The sequence below is a fragment of the Centropristis striata genome, chromosome 16 (assembly GCF_030273125.1).
Source record: "Centropristis striata isolate RG_2023a ecotype Rhode Island chromosome 16, C.striata_1.0, whole genome shotgun sequence".
In the NCBI taxonomy this organism is placed as follows: Eukaryota; Metazoa; Chordata; class Actinopteri; order Perciformes; family Serranidae; genus Centropristis; species Centropristis striata.
The window spans coordinates 617,039-631,493 of NC_081532.1; the positions used below are offsets into that span (position 1 = coordinate 617,039).

Consider the following 14,455-nt stretch of genomic DNA (forward strand, 5'->3'; position numbering starts at 1 on the left):
GGGACTACCAGACCACCACCAGGCTCTCCAACCAGATCTACCAGGTACAATAATCTAATACTGGGACTACCAGACCACCACCAGGCTCTCCAACCAGATCTACCAGGTACAATAGTCTAATACTGGGACTACCAGACCACCACCAGGCTCTCCAACCAGATCTACCAGGTACAATAATCTAATACTGGGACTACCAGACCACCACCAGGCTCTCCAACCAGATCTACCAGGTACAATAGTCTAATACTGGGACTACCAGACCACCACCAAGCTCTCCAACCAGATCTACCAGGTACAATAATCTAATACTGGGACTACCAGACCACCACCAGGCTCTCCAACCAGATCTACCAGGTACAATAGTCTAATACTGGGACTACCAGACCACCACCAGGCTCTCCAACCAGATCTACCAGGTACAATAGTCTAATACTGGGACTACCAGACCACCACCAGGCTCTCCAACCAGATCTACCAGGTACAATAATCTAATACTAGACTACCAGACCACCACCAGGCTCTCCAACCAGATCTACCAGGTACAATAGTCTAATACTGGGACTACCAGACCACCACCAAGCTCTCCAACCAGATCTACCAGGTACAATAGTCTAATACTGGGACTACCAGACCACCACCAGGCTCTCCAACCAGATCTACCACGTACAATAGTCTAATACTGGGACTACCAGACCACCACCAGGCTCTCCAACCAGATCTACCCGGTACAATAATCTAAAACTGGGACTACCAGACCACCACCAGGCTCTCCAACCAGATCTACCAGGTACAATAGTCTAATACTGGGACTACCAGACCACCACCAGGCTCTCCAACCAGATCTACCACGTACAATAGTCTAATACTGGGACTACCAGACCACCACCAGGCTCTCCAACCAGATCTACCAGGTACAATAGTCTAATACTGGGACTACCAGACCACCACCAAGCTCTCCAACCAGATCTACCAGGTACAATAGTCTAATACTGGGACTACCAGACCACCACCAGGCTCTCCAACCAGATCTACCCGGTACAATAATCTAAAACTGGGACTACCAGACCACCACCAGGCTCTCCAACCAGATCTACCAGGTACAATAGTCTAATACTAGACTACCAGACCACCACCAGGCTCTCCAACCAGATCTACCCGGTACAATAGTCTAACTACCAGTTCACGAAAGCTCCAGAGCGTGACACCTCATAACGTTGCAACGTAAAAACGTTCAGCAGCATGTTTCCCTGCTGTTAGCTGAACTCTAAAGTTTTGGCTTTTCTAGAAGTTTCCATGTCTAATTTAGAGCATCAACTCTTTTTCAGCAAAGGGAAAAACCACCTCGACCAAGTGTAACATATTACTGAATTTTTTTTCAGAGATTTTATTGAATTTTGCAGTTTGCATTCAGCATTTTTAATGCAATCTTTTGTGTTTAATGTTTATTGTGTGATTTTTGTGTGTTTTATGTGTTTTTACATGTTTTTTTGTATTTTTGTGGGGTTTTTTGTGTATTTTTCGTGGGTTTTTCTGTTGTTTTTTTTGTCATTTTTTGTGATTTTGTGTGTTTTTTATGTATGTAATTTTTTTGTGTGTTTTATGTGTTTTTGGTGAGTTTTTGTGTGGGGTTTTTTTTGTGTTGAAAATGTTGATCCAGTAAGTCGTGTGTCAGGTCTCTTGCTTTCCTGTTGTTGTTCCAAATGGTGCAGTGGGATTTCTGTGTGTTTATAAATACATATTTGATGCATATTCAAACTGCTAAATATCAGATATTTTAATACATCTTCAAATTAATACACAACACAACATGAAGAAGAGGTCAGATACTGAATAATAATAATCATAATAATGTCCCTGTGGCCCCCAGGAGCGCTTCACCTGTCCCAGCCTGGCGCTGCACCCTGTGGAGGAGTCCTTCGTGGCCCAGACTAACGGGGACTACGTGGCCCTGTTCTCCTCCCAGCAGCCCTACAGGATGAACAAGAGGAGGCGCTACGAAGGACACAAGGTCAGGAAGGACTGAGGCCCCAGAGCCCGGGGGGCCGAGGGGGGGGGGCGGGGGGGGCCTGATCAATACACAACACACACACACAAACACATCGTAACCTACACAACACATGATCCATATCCTGTTTCCTCCCAGCTCCCCTCCCCCAAAACAAACTCACTAAGTACAATACAATATTTCCACTGAGGGAAACAAACAGCAGAATAATACGGCTGGTAAATATTATTACTGAGAGAACGCTGAGCCGCTTTGTTGATTCAAGAAAACATCCAGAGATGGACAGGAAACAAACTGCTATCTCACAATCCTGAGGAGCAAAACACAACGTTTCACTTCAACAAAACACAAAATACAACAAACCAGAGAACACAAAGACATTTCTCTTCTCAACCTTTTTCATCTTTATAGAAGTAAACCGTTCTAACAGAGGAACTGTGGGAACAACCACAATGTTTACTGTCATTATCAACACTTTACTGCAGCCATTGATAAAAAAAAATACAGATTTTCTAACTTAACACACTACCTGTATTGACAGAGTTAACTGTAAACAAATAAAATGTTTCCTTTATTTCCTTTGTCTGATCCATCTCAGCCCCAATAAGTTTATTAAGTCATAAAACCAGATAGATGAAATAGATTTCATATCAACCAAAAAGGTTTACAGATGAAAAAAGTTGACAAAGATAAAAACGAAGGACATTTTCACTATAATTTTAGTTAGTTTTAGTTAGTTTTGTAACCACAAAATACAGTTTCAGTTAGTTATCCTTTTTATAAAAAAGTCTTGTTTTTATTTTTATTCCAGTTCACGAAAATGTTTTTCAATTCTAGTTATTTCGTTAGTTTTCGTTAACTATAATAACCTTGATGAGTTCAAGGTTTTGTTCTCATAAGAATCTTTGCCTTTTAGCAGAAAATATGTAACACATATTTAGTTTTTTTGGTCGTTTATTCTTCTTTCTCCTTTTCTTTCTGAAAAAAAAAAGAAGAGAAAAATTTACAAAAATCCCCGGGGATGGCTCAAAGGTTAATGCATCATAATTACCACATATTTATATATTTGTGTTTCAGGTGGAGGGCTACGCGGTGCGCTGTGACTTCTCTCCCGATGGATCCCTGCTGGCTTCAGGCAGCTCCAGCGGCTCGGTTCACTTCTACGACTACCACAACGCTCGGCTGCTGCAGAGCCTCCCGGCCCACAGACAGCCCTGCCTGTCTGTCTCTCAGCATCCTGTCTTACCCTCTACTGCTGCCACCTGCGACTGGGCCGGAGAGGTCAAGGTCTGGCACTGAGGACCCACATCAACAAGTAAAACAGGCCAAGAGACTCGACTATACTTACTTAGTTAGTTAGCCTACCAGCCCAGCTGTGGACAGAGGCCACAAACAAAGGCTCTCCAGTTGTCTCGGTCCAGCTGTCTCCATGTACGGCCAGATCTCTTCACATCTGTCCCAGGTCACGCCGCCAACTGGTTCTTGTTCTGCCTTGTAGAACCTGATAATGTAATAAATTCCCAATAATGTAATAACCCTGATAATGTAATAAAAATCTGCACTTGAGTCCATTTCATTTTCCCAATAATGTAATACACTTTTTACCAATAATGCAATAATGTAATAAAGTATAACATTAATGGGAGGTTATTACATTATCAGGTTAGCCTTCATTTCCCAAGTCCTGATAATGTAATAATTCCCCAATATTGTAATAATTTTAACAGCAGACCACCATTACTTGAGTTCAAGTGGTGATACTGTGTATCAACTCTAGCTCAAGAGCTCTAGCGCCACCAACAGGTCAAAGTTGAATATTTATTCACTTTTGACTAACTTTTGATTATCCTGATAATGTCATAACCTCCTATTAATGTTATACTTTATTACATTATTGGTAAAAAGTGTATAACATTATTGGGAAATACACTTTATTACATTATCGGGAAGGTATTACATTATCAGGTTTTATTACATTTTCAATGGGCTCAAGTGCAGATTTTTATTACATTATTGGGAATTTATTACATTATCAGGTTCTACAAGCCTCTCTTCCTTTTTCCGTGTGGATTCCATAAGAGGGCGTCTGGTGGAATCAGATGCAGGCCAGTCCTTTTCCAGCGTCTTCTCCTGATCTCCTCCTCAACAGGCTCCTGGTCTGTTTGGTGCCGTAGCTCCAGGTTGCTGATTTTCTTCGGTGTATTTTAAGGATTGCTCTGAGACCGGTGTTTATAAAAGACTGGATTATCTTTGTAGTGGTGACAATTGTTCTCCAGGTCTCTGATCCATACAGAAGAACAGGTTTCACCATGGAATTAAAGATCCTAACCAAGAGACGGCTATATTAAATAAAGTTGATTTGAGTATTAAAGTGAAAACTTGTGCTCATCCTTCTCAGATACTTTGTCTTCACTAATCTCTTGGCATAAGATGATAAGAACTAAGCCAAGTCAGCAGATCTACTATCTACTGACGCCCGACTGGAAAACACTTTTTACTCTTGCAATGCTTTCACATTATGAAAAAATCACCCACATCTTCATTCCATCCATGAAAAAAAATGTGTAAGTTGTAGAGGAGCAACTTCATGAAGGCTGCAGTGAAAATGTAGTGCTGCTAATCTGGGCTACAACTACTGCTATTACTGCCAATGAACAACGTGAAACTGCCAAAAAAACCCACAAAGTGACGCAAAAGACACAAAATTTCAAAAAAAGACACAAATTGACAAAAAAGACACAAAATGACAAAAAAAACACATAAAATGACCCAAAAAGACACAAATTGACCACAAAAAGAAACGGAATGACAAAAACAGACACAAAATGACCAAAAAAGATGCAAAATGGCCAAAAAAGACATTGTAAATGAACAAGTAAAACAGGAACAAGAGAGACTATATTTTATATTAAAGTGAAAACTTGTGCTCATCCATCCCAGAGACTTTGTCTCCAATAATCCTTTTGGCAGAAGATGATAAGAACTAAGCCAAGTCAGCAGATCGTCTATCTACTGACGCCTGACTGGAAAACAGTTTCTGACTCTTCAAAGCTTTCACATTATTTAAAACCATGCAGCCACATCTTCATCCCAGTGATGAACATCTCTGTGTAAATGTTGCTGTAAGCAGCTTTTTCATCTTTTGCCTTTCTTACATTGTTTAACCTCCTGTGAACCTGCGTCCTCATATGTGGACATTTCATTTTAAGTTTGCTGGACCTTCTTCATTGTGCTGAACTATAACATGTTGTCCTCAGTAGTACAGGGGTCTCAAACTCAAATTACCTGGGGCCGCTGGAGGCAGTATCAAAATGACCAAAAAAAGACACAAATTACTAAAAAAGACACGAAATGACAGAAAAAAAACTAAATTACTTAAAAAAAGACAAAAAACACACACAAAATGACAAAATATTACACAGAAATATTTAAAAAGACACAAAATGACCCAAACAGACACAAAATTACAAAAAAGACACAAAATTACGGAAAAATGACACAAAATTATTTAAAAGACACAAAATTACCAAAAAAGACAATTTTGTTTTGAAAAAATGACAAAATTACTGAAAAAAGACACAAAATTACCAAATAAAGACACAAAATTATTTAAAAAAAGACACAAATTACAAAAAAAAGACACAAAATGACAAAAAAAGACACTAAATTACTGAAAAAACACTAAATTACTGAAAGAACACTAAATTACTTAAAGACTAAAAAGACACAAAATGACACCCTTTCAAGGTGAGGAGGAGGTGGAAATGGACATCGTCTTAAAGACCGTAAAACAAATCACTCCAGCAATGAATAATGTCTGATGAATAGAGAGGAGCGACTATAATCAGTTCAGGAAGTAAGTTGGAATGGCAACAGATGCCTAAAGCTCGATAAAAATGCAGATTGAGACATTTCTGGAGGATTTAAAGTTCGACAAAAATACCCTTCGGATTCATTCTGTATTTCCTAACGACCATCTTTATTAAGTAAATAAACATACAGCAAAAATATATAATAACCATGCATCAGACGGACAACATGTAGACGGCCTGTTGTTCCTGGAACAGAAGTGGAGGTAGAACAGGACAGAACCTCTTCATTCAGGGTCAAAACATTCAAGAAACACATCAACAGCAACTCAAACTGGATCAAAAAGCGTCAGAGTCCAAAGAACCAGCTCAAACTGGATCAAAAAGAGTCATAGTCCAAAGAACCAGCTCAAACTGGATCAAAAAGAGTCAAAGTCCAAAGAACCAGCTCAAACTGGATCAAAAAGAGTCAAAGTCCAAAGAACCAGCTCAAACTGGATCAAAAAGAGTCAGAGTCCAAAGAACCAGCTCAAACTGGATCAAAAAGAGTCAGAGTCCAAAGAACCAGCTCAAACTGGATCAAAAAGAGTCAAAGTCCAAAGAACCAGCTCAAACTGGATCAAAAAGAGTCAGAGTCCAAAGAACCAGCTCAAACTGGATCAAAAAGAGTCAAAGTCCAAAGAACCAGCTCAAACTGGATCAAAAAGAGTCAAAGTCCAAAGAACCAGCTCAAACTGGATCAAAAAGAGTCAGAGTCCAAAGAACCAGCTCAAACTGGATCAAAAAGAGTCAGAGTCCAAAGAACCAGTGTGTATGTAATATCTATATCTCTTTTTATACTTTATGTCCACAACAAAATACCATTTATCCTCTCACTTCCTCTGTACATTAACATGCTCCTCCTTTATAGGAATGATGAGTTTTAATGCTGCAGCTTCTCCTTTTTTAACATGCCAATGTCATAAAGAAGAGATGAATCTTTAAATCTTTATAAATCAGCCTGGAGCCAGTTGGTAGATGTGGAGGAATGGGAGAGGAAGAAATCTATACGGGAACACTGGAAGGTAAAACTGAGTCTGATTATTTAGCTTCTCCTTTTTCCATTCCTCTCACACTGAAAAAGGTGTTTAGTCTAAAAACCAGATCAAACAGTAAATCTGAGGGAAAAGATCTTGCTGCATGGACAGATAATTTACCTTGACAAGATTTCTTAAATTAAGATTATTAAATCTAGAAATAAGCATGTTGAACACTTAAAATAAGAAACTAACTCTTAAAACAAGATACATGATCTAACACTTCTAAATGTAAAGTGTCTTTTATCTTTCCCTCAGAATATTCAAAAGTGTTTTTCCATGTAAATTTACCACTTTAATCTCAGATTTTTTACCTATTTTTCCCTTAAATTTCTAAATAATTATGAATATTCTGAGTGTTTGACTGTCTGAGTGCTTAAAATAATAAATCAACTCTTAAAACTAAAAACTAAATTAAAACTAAATTAAAGCTGCCAGCAGTGATGAACTGGCCTGAGCAGAGTGACCTGATGATTATTTGGTTCTTACCAAGATAAAAAAACTTTAGATTTAGAAGTGTTAGATCATTTATCTTGTTTTAAGAGTTAATTTCTTATTTTAAGTGTTCAACATGCTTATTTCTAGATTTAATCATCTTAATTTAATAAATCTTGTCAAGGTAAATTATCTGTCCATGCAGCAAGATCATTTCCCTCAGATTTACTGTTATATCTGGTTTTAGACCTTTTTTTACAGTGTTCAGCATTTCTTTGCCACTTTTCTCTGCTGTCTTATATACAAACACTCTATTTTCACAGTGTTTTCTGTAAAACAGCCTAATTGATCATGCTGGTTTAAAAACAACACACTGACTGTACATTCTGTCTTTAATCATCGTTTCTCACCAACTTCTCTGAACTCTTTTTGTGCAGACTGAGCAGAAGAGTCAGCTCGCCTGGAGAATGTTCCAATTATAATAATTATAATCTCCCCAGAAAACCAGAAGATCCAGCACTTTTTGTTTTGGTTTGTGCAACCAGAGCCAACAGTGTTTAAGAGTTTGTTTCAGGGAGAGTTTGTGCCAGATTTTAGACATTAAGGGATTAAACCTCATCGTCTCCAACTACAAACACATTTCAACAGAAAGAATCCACTGAAAAATATCCCCAGAACATAGATAATCCTCTTCAAGAAAGTGTGTGTGTGTTTGTGAAGAAAGATGAAGAAATAGCTTTGTAAGAGTGATCTGAAAAACTGTTAAATATGTTTTCCTACAGAAATCTTCCCGTGTTTTTAATATGGGAGCCAATGAGGCTGTTGGTGCGTGTTGGTGGATCATCTGTGTGTCCTACGCCCAAACTATAACTCTGACAGCTTTACCAGAGGATTGTGAGGGCGAAGACTAATTTTCCTACGTTTCTATGTATAAATTATTTCTGTAGAGTGGAATTTGCGGCCTGGAGCGCAGTTTTCAAATTTATTTTTTGACAGTTTTTTCTCTCCCTCTACACTCTGGCGATGATGTCACACACTGTGACACGAACATTCCGTGCAATACACACCCATTATAATCTCAGAATTTCTCCAAAAATGATCATGGTCATTGAACAGGGATTGATAAAAAACTATATGACCTATCGAAACGTGGATTAATACACCAATACACAAGACTTGTGTCTACTGTTTAAAGTTTAAATGGAGTCTCTAGGTGAAATTATGCCGGAGAAGTAGACATTTAAAAATCTCCAATTATTGTTCTTTTTTTGCTAATTTTTTTTCAGCTGTCCCATTCATTTCAATGCAAAATTTTGGGACTTATGTCTCGAAAAATTCGTATTCCGTAGAGAAAAGTAATAGCACACAGGTCCCGATCAAACTGCACGTTTTGATATATAAACATGTATTGTGACTTTTTTGATTCTGGCACCCAACAAATACCCCATTACAAAAAAACTAAAACTAATAAAAACTAAAATAAAAACTAAGCATTTTCCCAAAAAACAAAAACTAATTAAAACTAGCAAAACTCACTCTAAAAACTCTAAAACTAACTGAATTTGAAAACAAAAAATCACAACGAAATTAAAACTAAAACTGATGAAAAATCCAAAACTATTATAACCTTGGTGTTTACGTACAGTAAGAATAGAGCAGATAATAAAGTATTAATAAGTAATATCACATTGTAAAGGAGACCGTTGCGTCCAGGATTATTAAGGCGTTTCACTAATGTCCTGGTATGAGGCTCACTACTGTCATAATAATAATAATTATTATTATTATTATTACTACTACTACTGTGCAGCCTCATTTTGATACAAAAGTAAGAAAAATTCCAGCTAAAAATCTCTCAGTTCTATTTAACATTTCTACTGAATTTGTATATAACTTTATTGTTTACCTGGCAACATATTGTAATTATATATATATATATATATATATATATATATATATATATATATATATATATATTGTAGTCTATATTCATACAACCCTAATTCTAAAAAATGTTGGGACGCTCTGAAGAACATAATAAAAACACAATACTTACAATACTTAAAACAATATGCTTTTTTTTCTAGTCTGGATGGCATCAACAAGTCTGGATTATTTGGAGCTTTTGGACACTCCACAGGGTTAAATTAACTGAGCTGATTCAACAGAGATTCAGCCTGTTGATGCCAGGGGGATTTTATTTTTAATTTTTACAAATTCTTATTAAAAAAAGTGCCAAATTATATTGACCATGATTTCATATGTAAAAGCAACAAAAGGGTGAAACATCCAAGGGGTGAATACTTTTTATAGGCATTGTACATTACCATGTATATACATAAAACATTATATAAAATATAAATAAAGCAGAATGCAATATTTTCTAAACCTTTTTGACATACAGTACTGTGCAAAAGTTTTAGACAGGTGTGAAAAAATGTAAAATAAGAACACTTTCAATAATAGAAATGTTAAAGTTTATTAATTAACAAAATGCAAAGTGAACAGAAGGAAAATCCAAATCAAATCAATATTTGGTGTGTTGAGCCTTCAAACCAGCATCAATTCTTCGAGGCATTTTTTCTAGAGCTGCAACAATCATTTGATTAATCGAACAATATTCGATTATTAAATTAATCATTGCAGCCTTAAAAATTACCCCAAAAAGATGTAAATTACCCAAAAAAGATGTAAAATTACCCAAAAAAAGAGATGTAAAATTACTAGAGCTGCAACAATTATTGGATTAATGGAACAATAATCGATTATTAAATTAATCATCAACTATTTTGATAACCCAATAATTGGTTTGAGCAGTTTTTTTTTTAAAGACAATAAGTCCAAATTCTCTGATTTCAGCTTCTTCAGTGTGAATATTTCTGGTTTCTTTGTTCCTTTATGACAATAGACTGAATATCTCTTTGGTTTGTGGACAAAACAAGAGATTTGAGGACGTCATCTTGTGGTTTGGGAAACACTCATTGATATTTTCATACATTTTATTCACCAAACAACTAATCGATGAATCGTTGAAATAATCTTTTACACAGAACTGTATCTTCAATTGAAAACTGTACAACAACAATGAGTTAAATGTTTAAACTTATTGGTAATAAACTCTAAATCCTGAATTTGGAGCATTTTGTTTACAGTAGAAAGAAAAGATATTAAATGCGCAAAATGGGAAACTTAAAAAGAATAACTTCACTAAGGTTTTACAAAGCATCCCAACCTTTATGGAACCAGGGTCGTATATATATTTTAGGGTTATTTTTCAAACAAACAAAAACAGGGATTTTAAAGTTGCCAATAAACAAATGGGAAGTCAAGCATCAGGAAGGAACTCTTGTTGAGTGTCTTTCTATAAATATAATGTAGCGTTATCACTTAAATAAATAAAAATCTCTTCTTTAACCAATTTGGAAGCAGTAATAAATAATAAACCATCCTTTCCTAAGTGGAGTTTATAGATAATGTCCCAGTGAGTAAAACAATTTAGCTGGAAATGAGTTTTTCAATCTTAAATATGCATTAAACAGCATGCATTTAGTTTAAGACAAAATAGAGAATGACTACATCTTTTTGCCAGCTTGCAGTCAGCAGCGTCCATTATAATAATAATAAAAACCTTCTTCTTCTTCCTCTTTTTCTCCCCAACATGTGTAATTAAGTCGCCCCATTGCACATGATTTAGTCCGTTATCTATCCTGTATATTCTGGAGCAGGAATTAATGGTCTTTTGCTGGTTTTACTAACAGTATTTAACACCAAAAGAGAGCAAATAGCACAGTAGGTTCATGTATCTGGGTCTCTGTTGTACTTCTTAGAGGAACTCCCGGTGGCTCTAATTATTATCATCATCGTCACGGAAACAGAAATAATTAAAGAGCTGGTCTCAGGTAGCTACACCGTGAATCATGAAACACAATTAGTGGGGCAACTTAGCTAGAATTTATATAAGGATTGTGCATTTTATGATAAAAGCGTCAAATTTGGTACACTTGTAGCCAAAGACATATAGATAGGTGATAATAGGTGATAGAAACATGAAATTTGGTAGAATTATAGCCAGATAAATAGGGAACATGTAGAGGGATCAAGACTTTTCAATATGGTGGCCATTTTTCCCAAAAATATGAAAATTGATTTAAAAGCAGTTGTCACTTGCTGCCAATTTGGAAAATGACTGCCATATTGATCATTTATGAGGGTCCATATCTGTATTTGCCATAACGGTACCAAATTTATTTAATGGTTGTATTAGGCTACATATTATCCATTGTTAATGTGAAATCTATTATATATTACCTATCTATAAACAGTTGTCACTGGTGGCCATCTTGAAAAATGGCCGCCATATTGAAAATTCGTCCAGCCTCCACATCTAATTTTTGTCGTACTTAAAAGTCTTGATCCCTCCACATGTTCCCCATGTCTTTGGCTATAACTGTACCAAACTTTATGTTTCTATCACCTATTATCCATTGTTAATGTGAAATTTAATCTAAAAACTTCATGTCTTCATATTGTCAATATGGCGGCCATCTTGAAAAATGTCCGCCATATTGACGCTTTCATCATAAAATGCACAATCCCTCTGGTTATCTGCCCCACTAAATAGAAAAAGTGTTGCAGACTGCATTAAAAACGTGCCTTGGCTAAGATACATAAAACAACAACATGTTAACACCCCGTCACACCAAGTATGTGTTTGCTGCAGGGGACTTTGAGACATACAGTACAGTACAGTATCATCATCTTCATCATCATCATCATCATCATGCATAAAATGAAAAGCGATCCGTCGTGGCTCAGTTCAGCAGCGTCCCGTAGAGCTGTGCCTTGGTCAAACTGTCCTTCCTCGTCAGTCCCGTGCTGCCAAATTTTTGGTATCTTGGGGAGGTTTTCTTTGGGAGCGCGGGGCCGACGCTGAGGGCGGAGCTGGAGCTGGGGCGGGGCCGGACCACCGGCCTGGGGCTGGGGTAGTGCTGGAGACTGGAGGCTTCCAGGGAGCTTTGGTGTAAGGACTCTGCTGAGCTGTCTGCACTCAGGCTGACGTAGTCCTTCTTGGCCGCCGTGGCTCCCCCAACGCCCTCCTTCTCTTTAGAGCTCCCTGAGAGGAACAAACTGCCCTCCGAGTCCTGACTGTCCTCCTTGGCTCGGTACAGAGCAGAAGTTTTCTCCTGTTTGCGATGCTCCATCGGCTTCTGACTGCGGCTGGGCGAAGGCGGACCCACGGAGAAACACTGGTCCAGCACGCGGCTGTGGAAGACGTCATCTCCTTCTTGGAAGCTGCTGTAGAGAGACCCCTTGGCCTTACTGGAGGGGCCCATGGCGAAGTGGCGCTCGGAGAAACTGTACGGAGAGACTCGCCCCGCGATGTCGCGGTACGAAGAGGAGAACGTGTTGATGTCCTCCACGCTGAGCTGCCTCCAGCGGCTGCTCAGGTCATCCTCAGGGACGTGGACGCTCTCCCGGCTGTCCAGAGCGCCCGCCTGGCTCCGGGCCGGGCCCAGTCCAGTGGTGGACCCCATGCTGTGGGAGGAGGCCAGGCGAGGGGTGCTGGAGTGGTACGGTTCACTGAAGCACGACGCCGTCCTCGTGTATGCCGGCGAGGTCCCCTTCTGAGGACTCCGCGGGACCACCATGTGCTGGATGCTGAGGGACTTGGGGAAGCTCGGGCTGTCTTTATCATAAGAGGACACGCTTTTGCGCTCGTAGTCCCCGCTGCCGCCATCCCGCCACTCCATGTAGAGCCCCTGGTGGGACGAGGATAAGGTGCTGCTGGCGGTGCGTCCACAACCGCCGCCGACCCCTCCCTTGTCGTCCGACGCCAGGCTGAAGCTGGAGTAGGAGCTGGAGGCGGGGAGGCTGGCGGTGCCGAAGTCATCGTGGTGGTGAAAGGACGACGGAGGCTCGTGGTGAGAGAAACTCCCCGAGTGGTAGGCGTCCTCGTCGGGGTTGCTGTCGGTGGAGTTCTGGGCGTGGAGCTGCAGCAGAGCGGTGCCGTGGAGGTCCACGCTCTGCCGGCGCTCCGTATCCTGCCACCGCTCGGGGCAGTACAGGGCCGTGTCGCTGCAGTACAGGTCGGATGATTTATAAGAAATCCGGCGGTTCAGGTGATCAGTGCTTCCTGACGCTGTGAGGAAGTCTCCGTCCTGCGGCTGAGGGCTCGGGGAGCGTGTCACAGGGCAGCTGCTTCCCGGTTCGGGTTTCTCCAGGACCTTAGCGATCACGGCTGTGGGCACGGCGTCGGAGTAGTTCGAGTGGCACATTGCTATGGTGGCTTGGCTACCCCGGTTATGTTTCTCCATGTGGGAACTGATGCGTTCCTGGAAGTCCAGCGGCAGCTGAGACAAAAATACAAAGAGAGAGAAAAAAATTTGGTGAAGACAAGAAAACATCGATATCGATAGCATGCTAATGTTAGCGGCTGATCATTGCGCGCTAACGTAAGCTGGTGATTGATAGCATGCTAACATTAGCGGTCTAACAAGACCAACTCTGTGCCGTTGAGAGAGACAAACTAAAACATGTTTCATTCATTTATTTGATTTGTTTAACTGCAATGTGATTGATATGGGCTAGCAGGCTAACGCTATATATCACGTTATAACATGAAAATATCACAAGTGTGTCCATCACTTTAAGTGTCCTCTGGAAACACTTCTGTTGTGTTGAGGTCTTTACATCTCTTTTTCTTATTGTGTTGTGTTAATTGTTTTTTTTGTTGTTGTGTAAAATGGATGTTATTTTTAATGCTTTGCGTTGAACATATATCTCACAGAGATTATTACGTCTTGGCCCAAGATTCTTAAACTTTGTGAGAGGAGCATGAAACATGAATTAGCAGCAGCTTTTCTCTGCTGTGTTTTTTATGTGGCAGCTGCAGAGCCAGTCTTCATATTCAGCCAGAAAGAAGAGATCTTTCTCTTAAAAAACAAAGAGTTCCTCAACAGCCTTTTCTTAATTATTCATACAATCAAGCCGAGCCTCTTCCTCAAACATTCTGTTTTGTGCTTTTTCTGCGTCTGCACCGAGGATATTTTTAGAGCCGTTCCTCAAGGATTTTAATCTATAGTTCTGCTTTAGAAAGTAATTGATTCTCAGAGCTCACACAGTCCCGACCA

At 39.3% G+C, this 14,455-nt stretch overlaps 2 protein-coding genes and 1 long non-coding RNA gene across 4 annotated transcripts in view; 2 read left to right on the forward strand and 1 right to left on the reverse strand.

Annotated features, from left to right (window-relative positions):
• Nucleotides 1-4,695, forward strand: part of wdr25 (WD repeat domain 25) — a 37,455-nt gene extending 32,760 nt beyond the window's left edge. The window contains exons 6-7 of the mRNA XM_059352601.1: nt 1,868-2,008; nt 3,083-4,695. Of these exons, the coding sequence (XP_059208584.1) occupies nt 1,868-2,008; nt 3,083-3,304 (363 nt within the window). The 3' untranslated portion in view covers nt 3,305-4,695. The remainder of the gene's footprint in view (nt 1-1,867; nt 2,009-3,082) is intronic.
• An 836-nt stretch (nt 4,696-5,531) lies between these two features.
• On the forward strand, nt 5,532-6,442 carry LOC131987751 (uncharacterized). Its single transcript, XR_009395826.1, has 2 exons — nt 5,532-6,202; nt 6,324-6,442. It is a non-coding gene; the product is annotated as an uncharacterized LOC131987751 (long non-coding RNA).
• Nucleotides 6,443-11,425: 4,983 nt separating this feature from the next.
• The window catches only part of LOC131987733 (brain-enriched guanylate kinase-associated protein), a 66,687-nt gene continuing 63,657 nt past the window's right edge, over nt 11,426-14,455 (reverse strand). For both annotated transcript variants that reach the window (XM_059352597.1, XM_059352598.1), the window contains one exon: nt 11,426-13,675. In XM_059352597.1, coding sequence (XP_059208580.1) covers nt 12,137-13,675 — 1,539 coding nt within the window. In that variant the 3' untranslated portion in view covers nt 11,426-12,136. The remainder of the gene's footprint in view (nt 13,676-14,455) is intronic.